The sequence below is a fragment of the Urocampus carinirostris genome, chromosome 9 (assembly GCF_059441175.1).
Source record: "Urocampus carinirostris isolate Australia breed hairy pipefish chromosome 9, RoL_Ucar_1.0, whole genome shotgun sequence".
In the NCBI taxonomy this organism is placed as follows: domain Eukaryota; kingdom Metazoa; phylum Chordata; class Actinopteri; order Syngnathiformes; family Syngnathidae; genus Urocampus; species Urocampus carinirostris.
In genome coordinates this window covers 22735609-22753022 of record NC_142357.1, presented here as the reverse complement: position 1 = coordinate 22753022, position 17414 = coordinate 22735609, and the positions used below count along the sequence as shown (strand labels likewise).

Sequence of the window (17414 nt, the reverse complement as noted above, 5' to 3'; positions counted from 1 at the left end):
TTTTTATCAGTTTTCAGTATCTGTAGGAAAAAGTTATCGTGCATATCTGCTTACTTCATTTTAATTATTTACACATTCTCTTATATAATAATATAAACAAGAAATCTGAAATATAATATAATTTGGAATGTAATTGTAGAAGAGCAAACCGTCAAGCCTGAATCTTATTTTGATAAATTTTGAATCATTTATGATGTATATACATTACTGTTCAAACGTTTGGCGTCTCTTAGAAATGTCCATTCTTTAAGGAAAGCAAAGTTAGAAGGATGCTTTCTTTTCCAGAAAAAAAATCATTATTTCTAACCTTCTCAATGTCTCAACTGTTTCATGGAAAACTCAGTTGTCTGCGTGATACTAAACTTTTAAACGGTAGTGTATATAATGTCACAAATACACCCCATTCATCTATGGCAGCTACTTTCTTTTTTTGTATTCCAAGTCTTGGTTTGATTTTTTTTTTTAAATCAAATCACAACAGCTGGGAAGAAAGAGAATTAAATCAACTCTGTAAAAAACAACATTTTACCATCAATAAATGTAGAGTAAAATTAAGGAGCCGCAAAGGATATGACAACACTTCTCTCATCTTTCCCTCCCTCCCACTTGGCTGTTTCCGTCACCACGGTAACCGTCGTCTCCCAGAAGCTGTAGAAAACAGCGACGGGAGGGGTCGGTTGCCAGGGCGACCCCAGCTGAGTAGCAATGTGACATCATTGCGCCTCGTGTGAATAATTTTATACTGTGCTCAGTTTTAGCGTTTTTTTCTTCTCCTCTAAACTGTTTCTATGACAACCGTCTCCGGCCAGAAGACGTAATGGACCTTCTCTGCTTCCTTCTTTCCTCTTCTTCCATATCGGCTCTTCTTTCCATCCCTTCTGTCTGGGGGCGTCTGTAAGGAAGGAGGCGCTTACAATACTAACTCCTCCACCCACCCACCCGCCTCCTCCTCTTTTCCTCTTCACCAGAGCCGCCATCCCCTCCTCCACCCGTGACACACATGCACCCAACCACCCCCCGTGCTGGCAAACAAACCGCTGGCTTTTTTGGGGGGGAGAAGGATGCGCCGCTCTCGCAACGCCATGTAGGAGAGATGGTAGAGCCGAAGCTGTGACTGAAAAGACGTTTTTTTTCTCCTTTTTCGGGGGCATTTTCTCAGAACTGGATTCTAACTGTGTCGATTTGGTGCGTCTAAATGAGCAGATACTCCCTTCAGGGGAAAGGGGGGGATGTTGAATTTTGGTATATTCTGAGCCCAGGAGAGGTCTGTTATCGCCATGAAACCGTTAGCAGCATCAGCAGTAGACGGCAATGGATTGCCAAGCCAACAGGATAAAATGCCGGTGAGTAGCGGTCCGTCGGGTAAGTGCGGCTCGTCCTTGACCCTCCCCTCGTTTGGGGACCGGGTCGGCGTAGCTTGAGATGTGTGTCAGTGTGTTATAGTAGAAATGGACGCCATGTGCTTTTGCGTTGCGCTGCCTCGCACGTCATTCATAGCTGCTTAAAGGGAGGTAGCAGGGATGCAAAATGCCTAATCTAAATGCTGCTATGAGACTGTATACATTTGGTCAGTTTGTATGTAAAGCCCATGTGTCAACAACCAAGAATGGGAAGGACTTTTAAGAGAACTATCTGTATTATTTAAGTGCAACGACTGTAACTATGGTGTCAAAAGCAGCAGAGAATTAGCAGAACCTTCAAAGACAACACCCCAAGTGACTAGGCGTTCCTCAGCTAAAGGTGCAATCTTTTCAGTTAATCCTGGCAAAAATGATACCCTTTTTCTACCCGTGACTGGGCAAATTTCAACAAAATAATTTAATATCGGATATTAGCTATTGGACAACTTTATTTTTAAAGGACTTCTGGAAATACAAAAAATACGAATACAAAAAAAAATTGCAGACTAAAATAGAAACTGTGTGTATTTTAAGCTTCTAGAGACTTATTGGATAGTTTTACTCAGATAGACATACATACTAAAAAATAAAAAAACATTTCTCTGTAAATGTGGATACGCTGGCTTGATTTTCAAACAATTCAAGGAACTGTTATGTTCAAGTTTTGTCTGCAATGGTGATTTATTAAACAAAAAACGTTGCCCATTTCTGATACAACTCGCAATATCTCAGAACTATCTTTTTGAAGGATCCTTGATAATACCCCAACTGCTGACTTATTTTTAAACATTAAAGTCTGAGTCTTTTTACGGTACCCTTGATTGATGTTTGACCGACTTTAATGTTGCTTAGTGAAATTGCCTGCTGGGGCAAACATTTTAAATCTGGAAATAAAATGTATGCCATTGTGTTGGGGTAGAACAAACTAAATTGTTTTTTTTTTGGGCTACACACTAAAACAAAAGTTTGTTTCCCTTTTTTTCCCTAAAGAAAGTAGCCTGCCTAAGTGGAGGGACTATCCTTCCGTCAATTATCTGCACCGCTTATCCTCAGTAGGGTCGCAGGCGTGCTGGAGCCCATCCCAACTATCTTCGAGCAGTGGGCAGGGTACACCCCAAACTGGTTGCCAGTCCAGTCGCAGGGCACACAGAGACAGACAACTCACTCAATCATTCACACCTAGGGACCATTTGGACCGGGTGGAGGCACTAGTTAGAATCTAAACATAGATGGTGGTAATATGCATACATTCTTACAGGTTTAATCTATGGTTGGAAACTGTTCATGTAGCCAATAAAGGTGCCTCTGGAATTTGGTTTTTACCTATAGTGCTAAAATTAGTGACAAAAGGAAAGGTGTAATAAAATAGGTAAATATTTGATATTGGTCAAAATGACTGCTTCATTATATTGGTCTATGGTGTTGCTATCCCTGGTGCTGATCAGGACTCGGGCCTCAAGACCAGACACATTTGACAGGATTTATCTCTTGTCGACACCACTGATGTTCATCACACCCAAGCGCTAGCGCAGGCATGTACATCAAGTGACAACAAATCACACTAATGGTGGCAGATGTATTATTGTCCCTACATTTTGTGTTTCCGGGCCTTTATGGCATCACAGAAAGGTTTCATATTTTCCTATTCTGACTCTAATCATCTGCAGTCCATTTTACACGCTCACTGTTACAATAGATGGTTTATTGATAGGTTTTACATTTTGGGGTAATAAACACTATTACCTGTTGTTGCTTTTATGTGTTTGATTTACAGGTTAGTATTAGCTGAAATGGTTGGATTTGTGTTTTTTTTTTTTCCAAACCGTTCGGTTTGGACACATCAATGATATTGACTGCATCAGATGTTAATTGTCCACAAGACAAAGCTTGGTTTTATTATTTTCGTTAAATCGGGCACTTCAATGCTGATGTGACAATTTCCAGGGAACTTTGAAACTGTGCGCCGCTGTCATTTTTATCTTGGTGTAAAAACAATATTGGGCACATAATGCTCAGTGGCTGCACACATGTAATGTTTTTTTCTGCAGCTTTCGTTTACAGAGCAGACCTCTTATCTGCTCTCACACTGTCTTCATTTGATTGTTTCTCAATGTCGTTTGCATATTTATTACAGCTTGTGTAAATATTTACTCATCCTAGCAGGGGAGTAGTCAGGCTAAAAGGTAAACTGCAGCTTTCTTACTGTTACTATTTTAAGTTTAGAAGGTTTTGTTTGTGTACACTAAATGATATAAGCTTTCAAATATTTTTAATTTGTTTTAAGTTAGTTATTTTTTAACTCCCCAAACCTCTCTCAGTGGATTTTAAGATACATTCACATTATTTGAAGACATCTCAGTCAGTCTTCAACTGTTTCAGAAATCCCTCGTGTTATATTCTTATGAGTTGACATTGGGTAGTCACTCACCCACAAACTCCGCAAGTGCTGCTTGGGGGCTAACTGATGCCAGTTGGCCAAACCTATGTCCCGCAGACAGTAAAGGTGCATGTGGGTACTAAAAGACATTGTGTTTAGTCATTCAAACCTCAACACCAAACTGTCTATGGGAATGTACCTGACACAGAAGGTCATTTTTTGGCTACCTCCTGGCCACCAAGCACCAAGAGGAGGAAGCCCTGTTAGCATATCAGGCCTATTTAATCAGACATACTTCAAGAAGAGAAACTAATCTCTTGATCCCATAGGCTCAAGACAGCTGACCACATGGTCCAAACAACTCCAGCTGGCCTCAACGTCCTTCATCACTCCCAACTTTTTTATTCAGCAACTTCAAATTACCTTGGCCCCTCGAAAGACAAAATTGTCCTCAAGATTTTGTCTTGTATGTTGCCAAGTTCAGATCACATTCTACGCAGATGGCAAGTGATTTCCAAATTATTTTTTTGTGCCTGTGTGAGAACTGAGATCAGGCTTCCTGCGGATCTTTTAAAGGTTTTAAAAGGCATTGAATTCAGTTTTCTAAAAGTAAGGCCTAAATTGGCATGAATATATCTTAAATCCAGTTTTTAAAAGGCCTATAAATGTGAACACGTTAATAAGTTTTATATTTGTTTGAACTAAAACAATTTAGTAACCTTTTTCAATTGTCTTTTTTAATAATTCACCCATTTACCTTTTATGGCAACACAGCATGACCGAACCATCAACACGGGGATGCTGTTTTAGTCTGGCCTTTCAGAGCAGATGTATGTGTTAGGTCTACCTACAATACACATAGCAACTTCAGACAGACGTTTACTCTGGACCATGGAAAGTGTCAATTCAATGATGAGTGGCTGTCCGACGAAGATTTTTCGCTATGGCTAAAAGTTGTGCCAGGTAATGAGTACGAGGCAATGTATTGTGTGCAAGAAATATATACATTTTTTTTTTATGTTTTCAATTGTGTGTTTTTTTTTTTGTCGACTTGGTCTTAAATTTGATTTCAAAATATTGAATGTATCTTTGCTTAAGCTGTTGGAACCCTGGACAATGCTCAGCAGGTTTAATGACTTGAAAAAATGGTAAACTAAAATAACAGCAAAATCACGGTCAACCTAATTTTCAAAAAAATCAATGAGACTAGCGCTGAGTGTCCGTAATTTGTTATATGGTTTCTTTTGTGGATTTTCTTATAGGACATACATTTACTGCAATATATATTCTTACTCCTTGCTGAAGTACTTAATTTTTGAGGTGCTTCATGGATACAATTGAGACCCCAAAACGTCTTTAAAACAGCTGCCTGTGCGCACAAAACCTTTGAAGTTTTGAAGTAGCATCTTCATGGTATCTGGTACTTTTACATGGCTCTGTCCTCAAGATTCTGCCTTACTGTTTACCAATTTGAGCTTGATAAACTGCACGGATGGGTAATTCTAAATTACCAGCTGTCTATTTCTGCCATTGCTTAGCAGTGTCATTACTGGACTAATTTCTGTTCTGTAGACACCAAGGGGACTACCATTCTTTTTTTAAAAGTAAAATGGATTGAATCAGTTTTTTTTACGTTTAGTGTTTATATTCAGATATGTATTTTTGATTTTGGCTAATAGAGGTCATTCAAAAACTTACCTCTGAAGTTTGTTAGATTGATACAAAATTGTAGCCATCTTTGCCTGCCCAATAATTCCCAACTAATGTAATGTACTACAATAGATCTAATGTATCTAATTCCAAAGGTTTTATCCTAAAAGCCACCTGTTCCAACCGGCAGAATGATTGAATTCTCCTCCAGTGGGTGGCTAGGTACAATTAATCTTTTCATCAATCTTTTATATTTAAACAACAGCAATATTAAATGCACCTAAACTACTGGTCAATTCAAACATTATATGATAGCAATGTATTTACTTGAGTTTGTTAAAAAAAAAAAACAGATGGGCAATGCTAAAATTGTTAAAAGTATTTTTGTCAGAATGAAATAGCAAAGTTTGAAGACTCACTGTAAATCAGCCACCCTTCTGTTTGCTGCTTTTATGTGACCAATCAAACCATAAAATATAATGTGCCCTCTCCTGCCTGTTAGAAATGGGCCTCATCTCGCTTTGCCCTCATACATCACTAGGCGCTCGCTATCGCGTTTCGTGGCCTTAATGGTCATTTTACGGTGATTCTCTGGTACAGTAGCCTCACGCTAAATACTTCGACGGGCGCCCCTGCGCTTCCACACTCTCTGATCTAGGTCATTAGGTCTGCAGTGTAATTTAAGGAGCGGCACATCTGCTCACATGTAGGCCAGAGCTAGCCAGTGAGTGAGCTCTGCTATTCCATCATTACGGCCTATTTTAATCCAGCCCTCCACCGACCAACCCCGTGACAGCTGAGTGGGTGCATGTACTTCCATTTGCTGGGCAAACTAAAGATGTAAAGCTTATTGTTTCTGTAGGAAAAGCCTTTATCTTAAAATAATTCTTTTGCATTGGATATGAAGATAGAGGGATGAAGGATTGTCCTGATTTGTGATTCCCGTCGCGTGCCATCTAAGAGAGGAGATCAATGGAGCACATGCTTACAGAGCGATCGGCCGCTGGCTTATTGACCCATAGACGGACGACCTAAATGAGCGTGGAGAAAGGATTAAGTGTTTTATTATCCTCTTTACCAAATGGGGGAGGGTCTCGGTGATTGCCAGACTTTCACTGTGATTGTAGTGGCTAAACATAGCGGAAGTAATTATTGGTCTTTCAGAAATATTATATTGACTGGCTCTGTATGACTGTTTATCTGACAAGGTTAGACCACAACTTTGTTTGATGATGGCTTCCATGTAACAATTTGTCCTTCCAAAAAATCTTTACAACAATGTTTGATTTGAATAATAATGGGTCAAACATCTTGCAAATTCAGATGAATGTCTTTTTGAATAAGTACTGTACTTCTCCAAAGTATTGACTAATATTTTTCAGAATGAATTCATATTCGAATCCCCCTTCCTGTGTGTGCAAATATATTTTTCGGGCATTTATTGAAGTAGCAATTTACCATGGGTAATTTTAAAGCAAAAACTAAAATAGTTTTTTGAAAAACTTCAGTGGGAATTCTATACAGAAAAGAACACTGCACTTAATTTTCACATTTTACGTGAATGTAAAGTGGTGTGTGTGTGTGTGTGTGTGTGTGTGTGTGTGTGTGTGTGTGTGTGTGTGTGTGTGTGTGTGTGTGTGTGTGTGTGTGTGTGTGTGTGTGTGTGTGTGTGTGTGTGTGTGTGTGTGTGTGTGTGTGTGTGTGTGTGTGTGTGTGTGTGTGTGTGTGTGTGTGTGTGTGTGTGTGTAATATATATATAATATACACACATAGGATTGTTTGGTGTGAACAGTGTTTACGTCAAACTTTTAAAAGTGGTTCACCGGGTCAGTGTGTATAAATATTTTACACAAACTGATGTTTTATTTACCCAATTTATAGCTGATACTCAGCAGGGAGGCTCGTTGCGCATCTGGTGGTGTGGCACATCATCAATATTACATCTGTGCACCACCAGCAATTCCAAATCTGGCGCACCAGGAAGTGGGTCGACCCCCTATGACAGTCTCAAGAGTAAATATTTATATGAGGGCTGTGTTAAATCTCAATAAAAAAATTATCATGGGTGGGTAAATTGACTCATATATTTTATTTCTCTAAACTGTAGGCGGTGTCCTAGCTTGTTACAAGTAAAATAAGTGCACAATCGGGAGTCATCTCCAGTGCACTGAAGGGTGTCAAAAATTGCAGTGCTGTTTAATTATCTGGCTGGCTGCACTCGGCAAATGGGTGAACTGTGGGTGTCTTGTCCTTGGCCAAAAAGCTTTCCTTGGGGCATGTCTTCCTCATCTGCTCCACTTCACCCTGAACTCATTTGGCTGGGCATGGTATTGTTTTTTGATCAGACTACCGTACCTCGTAATTGTGGTCTATAGGATGTTGTGACTTGTGTATATTTTTCGTGTTGTGATCTCTATATACATAAGGTTTGCCTGAACTCAGCCCGGTTCTTTCATCTTAAATGATCGCTATACTAGAAATAAGAACAAGGAGACTGCATATTCTTGTCTAACCCCTTAAAAATCCTGTAAAACTAGTTTAAAATCTCAATCTAAGACATACCTAAATTAAATTGAATTGTGTTCTTGAACCGTTTGAAGAACTGCAAGTTCAAAGTTGGAACATAAATAAGTAAAGAGTTTTTATTCTCGCTTGAATATATAATATATACATTTTTTTTTTTTACAATCTCGTGCTAGCATCTTCGCTGGAAACCGCTAGAACTATTGCATGAAGCCTTGCCAGATCCCAGGTTCAATTTGATCACAATCTGAAAAACTAAACATTGTATTTTACACCTTTTTTTAAAGGTATGTCACATTACCAAAAGTGGCCATTTGGAGACAACCAGTTTACTACTCTCAAACTTCTGCATTTGTGTATTTTACAGGAATTGATTGGAATTTATTTTACGGTCTGTTTACTTTTAAATGGGAATAATGGGGCAAAACAAACGGATTACAACGTAGATCGTCAAACGATGGAGGAAACCTTTAGAGTTTGTTTTTTTTATGTCTGCATTATGGTGTAAATATTTTTTACGGTTAGATTCACTGGACTGTCTTGAATGTACCAAGACCGTGTATAAGGAGAATAATTTCATCAGCTGACTTTCAAAGCACGTTATTGGTGAACTATGCCGGCTTGATAGTTTTCAGGTATCTTGATTCAGACGAATTTTGATATTTCTGTGACAAGCATATTTTGAATCCCATAAGTTGAAGCTTTCTAATGATATGTAGCATTACTTATTTCAGTGACTGGTGACATCATAAAGACGTATTTGCTTCTAGACAGTCTGACAGACCACCATCAGAATATTAAGGGATTGACTTTTTACTGGGGCGTTTTTTAGTAAGTGCCTTAACTGTCTTGGACGCCCACACACCCAAGGGCGAAGGTGATTTAACTTGACCCTTGTGCCAATGTCCATTACTTGTTCAAAGTGGATAATGTGTGCAAGAGTGCTTTTAGATAAAAAGATGACAAGCAAAGAAGGTCACAGCAATATTGTGGTTCAGCTCAAGTCTTTTAATATCGAGGATGCCTAATCTGACATATACTTTCACTATTTTCTGTTTCGTGTTTTCTTTTTTTTCTTTTTTTACCTACGGTGTCCTGTAGCGTCCCTAGCTTTGGTCTGCATGCTGATACTGATTGTAAGCGTGTGTGTCATGTGTATTTGTGCAGCTTCCCGCAGACTTCAGCCGACTTCACTTGGCCGACGGCTTGCACCCACAGGTGACGCACGTGTCCTCCAGCCACTCTGGATGTAGTATTACGAGTGACTCTGGAAGCAGCAGCCTGTCTGATATATACCAGGTGAGGCACTAGGGGAAACAAGATCGTCCCATCGCAAAGAAAAACAAAATTATCTTCTTCAGACGCATCATCTCTTTTCAGTACTTAGGTGGAAGGGTAAGTATGGCAAAACTAATTGCAGATCGCTATGAATCTGCTCGTTTTTCAAATGTAGAGTCTTTCTTCAGCTGTGGGTTTATGATGTGCCTGGGTATTTTCTTGTCTATGAATGTCGGACTAAGATTTAGCTGGACGGAACGCTCATTCGACAGGGTCTAAAACCCAGTGTTTCTATATGTTGAAACTGTATGCATGTATGTAGTCTTCGCTTTTGTTTAACCTTCTGGTTTGGGTTTACATCAAGTATGTACTATATTTAATTTATATATCTACTATATGTACTATATATAACCAGCTTGGTGGCCTTGGGGGTAACGGCGCCCGCCCCGAGATTGGGAGGTTGTGGTTCAAGCCTCGACCGAGTCATACCTAAAACTTACAACATTGGTACTCATTGCCTCCCTGCTTGGCGCTCGGCATTAGGGGTTGGAATTGGGGGGTTTGGTCAACTAATGACTCCCAACCCATCAGTTGGGTTGAGCGAGGGGGCTGGGAATCCCCTCCTCTGTATCAATCTCCCCAAAAAAGTCAGAAATGACTCTAGCCACCTCCCACTAGGGGGATATGGCTCCGGTATATGATATAATAATAATATATACTATATTTTTCATTGGTAGACAATGACAGTTTTCTGACATGTGAATGAAAACATATTTCAAAACTAAACATAAGGCTATTTTCTAAAGAGCAAAGTGACTTCCATAAGTAACAGTGGGTTGTTGGGTCAAATCGAGATGTTTGAACGGGTCAGCGTTAGTGATATAGTCATTTAAGTTGACAGGAAGACAAGAGGTGCTTTTGAAAAAAAGAACATAAAAATGAGCATTCTCGCCCCCTATGGTGGAAACAAAAACATCTGAAAAGAGCAGAAAATTCTTGTGCCGACTAATCCTCTTAATTCCTACGCATCTTAACGCTGGCGTATACTTAAGGAGCTCTGTTAAAGTCCACAGCATTGCTTAAAATTTACGCTTGTCTAATTGTGCGTGTGTTCTGAGATGTCAGTGTGCGATAGTGACCCTTAAACTATATGGCACCCCACACATACACCATACAGTTTTCAATTCCATTGCGGTTTTATACTAGTCTAATCTTGGTGGAGAGTTTTTATTGATTTTTATTATAAATTTTGTATTTCTTTTTATTCTACTTTTTTATTACTTTAGTTCTTTTGCAGCTATAATAATGTAGTCCCTGGTTGTATTCCAGCTCGAAAATGAGTTTACAAAAGACTATTCGGCCTCAATATTACCATGTGACAAAAATCGCTGCTCTTAATCACCCCCTGACCCTTAAGTGGGTTTATTTTAAGACCTTACAGAGAAGGACACATTTCCATAGTAAACAGGATTAAGCGATTGCTTGTTGTTTAAAGAACGTAAGCCCACATTTACTTTTTATCAGTTAGCCAGTCCTCAACCGACCACAAACGATGAAAGACATTGGATAAACACAGGAACTCGATAATCTAAACCTTAAAAGCTGTCAGAAGTGCACTGACTCTTATTTAACGTTAGTTGGAATTAGATTTTTTTTAACTTAAAGATCTGTGCACAATTTTGTGACCACTCTACTCAGATCTTTTTGGGGGATTTTTTTAGAGGATTGGCAGTATGTCTCAATTTGGAAAATTTGTTACTTGTCTCGGATGATTTCTCGGGTGCCTATTTAATAGTTTCTTTTGGGAATTCCTCCAGTCTTTTCATTTCTAGCTTGTCAGGCAATGCTGACTCAGGATATTTTGGGACGGGAAGCTCGGAAAAGGTTAATCAAGGCTCGTTCTCACGGTCGCCGTCAACAGCGAGGCGGGTCTATCTGTGTTCAGTGCGGCTGTGGTGTCTGAATAAGTGATGATGTTGGCCCTTCAAGCGGCCTTTAAAAGCATTGATCCAAGAATAGCTCTGATGAAATATTAACAGCACCTGATTTTTAATGGCGGCTACGCCTTTGTATGTATTTGGCCTGAAATCCGTGCATGGTGCTTTTAATTTATAAATAGCAGTAACAACGTTTAGGATAAGATTGGTCTACATTTTAAGATAAGAATTTACTACTACTTCTTTGCGAGACTGTGTTGGCATTGACAGTCCTAACTATTGTTTTTGCTTATTGTGATTCGAAAATGAAAACCCCTCGTATGGGCCGACCCCGCCCACTAGTAGGCCCACGCCCAAATGTCCTCTCTGACTTGCTGTTAATGAATCATTAATGTGCTGCTCTGCTCTTGGCTAGCATTTGAGGAGAATATGACACAAGAAGATGAGTTGAGTCTCGGGTAGACCTCACCTTTAAAAAGTACCGATTACACCCATCATGCGTCTGGCACTAGAATTTTGCGGATATTTTGCCCACACAAGAGTGTCTCCCGTGGTCAATAAGGTGAGCTTATGGAATGCGCGTTTTGCACCTGCTTTTATCTTCCAAAGGTTGTTTTCTCTGATGCAGGAAAAACGGGAGTCATTTCATCATCTCTTTCTAAGAACGGGGCATTGCAAGGATAACTCGGGGAAAAGCTTGGGAATTAATATGCTCGGCAGCCTGTTTGTCACGCTGCACTTGAGCCGGTGCGTGGTAGTGTTTTGAAAAAGTGCTTGAAATGAGGCAGGATTCTGCAATATGTTTTATGCTGTATTAGAGAGATTTTTTTTGTTGGGAGCTGGAGCCCTGCATCAAGGTTTCAACATGAGACCTGTATTTAAAAAAAAAAAAAGTGAATCAATTTCATTGTACCCTTTTGTCTGGTATTTTTTTTGCTGAAGTTGGTGTGTTGAATGTTTTTTTAAGTGTTGAATTCACTTGGTTGTAAAGTTCGGAAGAAAAAAACAGATGTATATATTCTTTTTTTTATTGTCAGAATTTGTCAAACCAGTATTTAAGTGTGTCTGCTTTTTTTATTTCGATATATATGTATATTTAAAACATTTTTTGGGGGTATATTTTAAGTAATTTGCATTGTTCATTTTAGGCCCCTACTGTTGCTCATGCTTTTTTGGGGTTATTAATTGCATTTAAACAAATGTTGCACATTTGTTTTTGTTTTTTGGGTTCCTCTTTTTAATTGACCATATTTACCGTACTATAAGGCGCACCTTAAACGCCAACTTGGCCAGAAATTGAAACATGCATCAAATATGCAGACACAAGTAGAAATGCATGGTAAGAGCACTAAAACATGGATGGATGGTTGGAAGGGAATCCATGGGTCTGGGTTTGATTCCTTCTGCACCTAATGTGATCAGTTATAATTCCAACTTTTCAACCAATGCACAAATTTGGTTCTTTTTAAATTTTTGTTCAACCCTAGCCCTTAATGTAGTTTTGAATTCATGCACTGTATAATTCAGTGCACTTCTGTATGTGAAAAAATATCACAAAAGAGTATTTTATAGGGTTGCCCCTGATAATTCGGTGCGCCTTAAAGTACATCTTTAATACAATGCGTATTTCTGGTCTGCTTATTATCTTCATTGAATATTTAAGTTTTTTTTCACTTTACTAAAAATTTTGCATCCTGTTTACATTAAATGATCAATTGAATGGTTTTTATGCTTGGAAAACTTTATTTTATGTATGTTAAGATTAGTTGGGTGAGCTGTGATGGTAGGTCAGCATTCAACTTCATTGCTCGGTGTGAACATCAGCCCTTCGTCCAAAATCCAAGGGAAAATTTAAAACTGCTTGTCCTTCTTTCATTCCCTCCTCTTATTAGGCCACAGAAAATGAACCGGGCGACATGGACCTGAGCGGCTTGCCTGAGACGGCCGTCGACTCTGAGGAGGATGACGACGAGGAAGACATTGAAAGGGCGTCGGACCCCCTCATGAGCCGGGACATCGTGCGCGACTGCCTAGAGAAGGACCCCATGGACAGGACAGACGACGATATAGGTGAGCCGGACTTTTAACGCATTAATGACCATAGGGGATATCATTATTTATGGGTAGAATTTCCAAAATGAATGTTTTAACAAGCCAAGGCCTAAATGAGGTGTGAAACAATGAGAAAACAAATCTTATGAAGTTTCAGGTGGATCGGACATATTTAAAAATTGCCACAAGGCCAATTTGCCCCGGTAATATCTTCAATCAGAGCTGTGCTTTGAAAGGACCCCCAGCCTATGATGGGAAAGCAGCTGCCCTACTTGAGGGAATGCTGAGTCAGTTCTTTCACTTCCACAATCAAGACAATAAGACTGTCAAGGAGGCAGAGAGCCTAGGTTCTTGTTAAAGGATCCGGCCAAGATATTCATGAAGGCTGTCTTTTTCCTCGTTGCATTTGCAGCTGCCATACTTTTCACTCCTATACTTAGCTCGGCCCAAACAACATCTGAAGCTGAGTTGCAACAAAATTAGCGTTGAATAAAATGTGATACTTAAATACAGTTTACCACACAACTGTAACACGCATATATATATATATATATTTTTTTTTTTTCAAATTTTTACACCCTACAAAATAAATCAATTTAAAAGCACAGCTTTGATTGCTGATATTACCAGGCCAAAGTGGCTTCTGGTTACATTTTAAATCTGTCTGATCAATCTCAAACTTCATAAGATGTGTTTTCTTATTGTTCCTTCGCTTGTCAAAACATCTCATCTCATCTCATTAGCCGTACCGCTTATCCTTATTAGGGTCGCGGGGGGGCTGGAGCCCATCCCAGCCATCTCCGGGCAGTGGGCAGGGGACACCCTGAACTGGTTGCCAGCCAATCGCAGGGCACACAGGGACAGACAACTCACTCGCTCATTCACACCTAGGGACAATTTGGACCGGCCAATTCACCTGAAATGCATGTTTTTGGAATGTGGGAGGAAACCGGAGTGCCCGGAGGAAACCCACGCAAGCACGGGGAGAACATACAAACTCCGCACAGGAAGTCTGGAGCTGGATTTGAACCCACGCAGGAGGTTCCCAAGACATGAACTGTGCCGCACATGCGCTAACCACTGCGCCGCCGTGCTGCCCTGCTTGTCAAAACATTCACTTTGGAAATTCTCCCTATATTTTGAGACTACCCTATTAAATTACTGTACCGAAGTGGCATCGGGGTATCTTAAATTATTTTGACCTATGTCAGTCTTCAAAGGAAGCGCCTTCTCATGGTTTCACAACATATTCATGCCCTCGCTGAGGAACAATCAAAAGTTCGAAAATAAGGATCACTCTAAAGACCTCGTTCAGTTATTTTGAAATATAGCTTAACACCAATTTAGAAAAAAAAGCAATGGATTTTTTTAGTCTTTCCCCAAAATAACTGTTGACGATTCTATGATGATATATTCACAAAGCAGAAGAACTTTTTCGGTATCTTCAAAACTGCGGTCCAACAACGTGTATTAGCCAAATTTGAAAAGGCTTAATGTTGACAAGAGGAGTATGTGTTAGTTGGAGTGAGAAGAAAAGTGAGTGCCCTCTTCGCTGTCCTCCTCCTCCTATTCTTCCTCCTCCATCTTCACAGTTAATCTCCCCCGCAGAAGCCTGCCCACTACCCGCCATCAGCCCTCCCTCCTCTATGCCAGCAGGCTTTTTTCTAGGTCACTCCTGGCACATCCTGCAGCCTAACCTCGCCCAGCGCATCAAACATTCAAACGCTTCCTTCCGCACACGCAAGACACGCTTGTTTCTGTAGCAACCGTGGGGTCACCCTGGACACACTTAGAACGGTGAAACAAATAGTCACAATATCGAAAATGTCGGAACTCTGCGAAAGACGAAATCAGTTTAATGCAAAAGTACATAATACAAATGAAACAGTTTCAAGTATATTTCCCCTAATAAATATTATGATGATAATTTGACTGATTTTGTTGAATTAAGCCATACATTTATGTAAATAAAGCTAGTTCTGGGGAATTTTTTTTTTTGCCTTATCCAAAAATAGTGAACAATTTTGATGTATTAAATATGTAATTTTTCTATTTCAATACATTAATTTTGATATGGTGATGTAACGTTCTGACTTTTTGATTACCATATTTTCCAAACTATAAATGTACACCTAAAAATCCCAAATGGGCCAGAAAATTGAAAGTGCACCTTATAACACGGTGCATATTATATACCGCAGATTTTGCTGGATAAGGTTAGAAATGCATACTGTATTTATCTGTGTGTGTTTGTGGACCTGTGAGTGGAAAAAAGTGTGATCATAAGATGAGCTTCAATGCCTTTTTATATGTTATCTGTACCACTGGTGGTCTAGTGGTAAAGAGTCGATGCTCCCATCGCCACTCACGGGTTCAATTACCATTGCAGATTTTTCCAATTGTTAATCGGCGATCCTTATTGACAGATTACCTCCTGTAAGTTTCTTCATTGCACTATTGTATGGCGTAGCCCAACAGTTAAACACGGAAGTCCAAATTTATGTGCCTTATGTATGAAAAATATATGACAAAAAACTTTTTTTTTTGGTGTGCACTTTAAAATCCGGTTTGCCTTTTAGTGCAGAAAATATTGTAATTATAAAAGTGCCTTTTTTAAAAAAATTTTTTTATAAAATCGGTCTTAGTTCTGAAGAAAATGACTAGCTATACAATCGTAGTAACTTAGTTTTCCCTTTATCATGCATTTAAGTGCCACTCCCTTTCCGTGAATTGTCTTGAAGTCATTTGCTGGTGCGATGCAGTGATTGAAATGTGCAGTGAGTTCACACTGAACAACGAGTCAGCACTTGCTCTGCACCTAACTTCAAGTCGTCAATGACATTGACAATGGGTGTGAAAGCTACTTTGTTCACTACTAAATGTCTATCACAACATTGAATGTTCTCACAGTTTCGACTGAAAGGTCAGCTAAACATTATTGTTGTATTTGAAAGAGAGAAGGAAATAAATGTAAATGTACAGCATATACGTGGAGAAGATGCCTATGAATAGCAGTTTGAGGAGTAAATCATACATGCTCTCACATCCACAACTATACTATCATACAGACACAGTCATACCCATGCACAAATACTAATATACTCTCTCAAACATACGAATATACTCTTTCATACACGCTACTTTACTCTAATACACACACTACTATACTCTCACATATATTTTTATACTCTTATACTCACATTATTATACTCTTATACATATACTACCATTTTCTCTAAAAAATATTACTATACTGGGAGTAATTCCAGGTGTATGCATAGTAGTGTGTGTATGAGCATATTTGTGTGGGTGTGATTGTGTCTGTATGACCGTATAGTTGTGCACGTGTGAGAGTAAGATTTTGTGTACCAAGTATGTCTTATTTCTCAAATGATCTCTTAGATGCTTACTACTCCTCCTTAAGATAGTTTATGTTTAAATCAATTAAGGTTATGACAGATATTAGCTCCATTATTACATTTTAGTGGTTTCAAAACAAAGCCTTATAAAAAAAAAACCTCCCCCCTTTTCTCCCTTTTTCTCACAGAACAATTGCTGGAGTTCATGCATCAGCTGCCGGCCTTCGCCAACATGACCATGTCAGTACGGCGCGAACTGTGTGCAGTCATGGTATTTGCAGTGGTTGAGCGGGCCGGGACCATCGTCCTCAATGACGGCGAGGAGGTGTGCTTATTTTGTTTCAGAAAGAAAAAAACACAAGTGACTCCTCTTTTATTTGTGCTTCTCCCATGTCATATACATATTTCATGCTCTATTAACGCCAAATACAGAGCGTCTCGCGCCCCCTGTGAATCTCTTCAGGCGGTCGAAGCGAGACGCGACTTTCAATGGCCACAATGGAACTGGGGGCTGTAGTCAATAGGTTGACTGAACATTTTTTAACTATTGGAAGTCATATAAATAGTCCGTGTCAATGGAATTTGCCACCATGGTAGCAGTACCAATTGAACAAAGAAATTTCTTATTATACTACTTTCTTTGTTGGAAATACTAATCTTTTATTAATTAGGCTATGTTATGTACTGTGTATTGTATTATATCAAATTAAATATATTTAAGTTTCTTAAAGAGATAATGGTCTAATAAATTATCCAGTAGAACCTGGCATTCTTATAAATACAGTGAACTTGTGGGCCTCTCTGGTACACGGATTATATTTTTATCTTACACGCCAAC

The 17414-nt window shown here is 39.3% G+C and overlaps 1 protein-coding gene across 8 annotated transcripts in view; it reads left to right on the top strand.

The window, feature by feature from the left end:
• The window catches only part of rapgef2b (Rap guanine nucleotide exchange factor 2b), a 124704-nt gene that overhangs the window by 75349 nt on the left and 31941 nt on the right, over positions 1-17414 (top strand). For 5 of the 8 annotated variants that reach the window (XM_088343266.1, XM_088343268.1, XM_088343269.1 and 2 more), the window contains 3 exons: positions 9118-9249; positions 13058-13235; positions 16765-16901. In XM_088343266.1, the coding sequence (XP_088199392.1) occupies positions 9118-9249; positions 13058-13235; positions 16765-16901 (447 nt within the window). Of the gene's footprint in view, positions 1-1047; positions 1344-9117; positions 9250-13057; positions 13236-16764; positions 16902-17414 lie in introns of those variants that run through there. The other 3 variants (XM_088343273.1, XM_088343272.1, XM_088343270.1) reach the window with 2 other exon arrangements.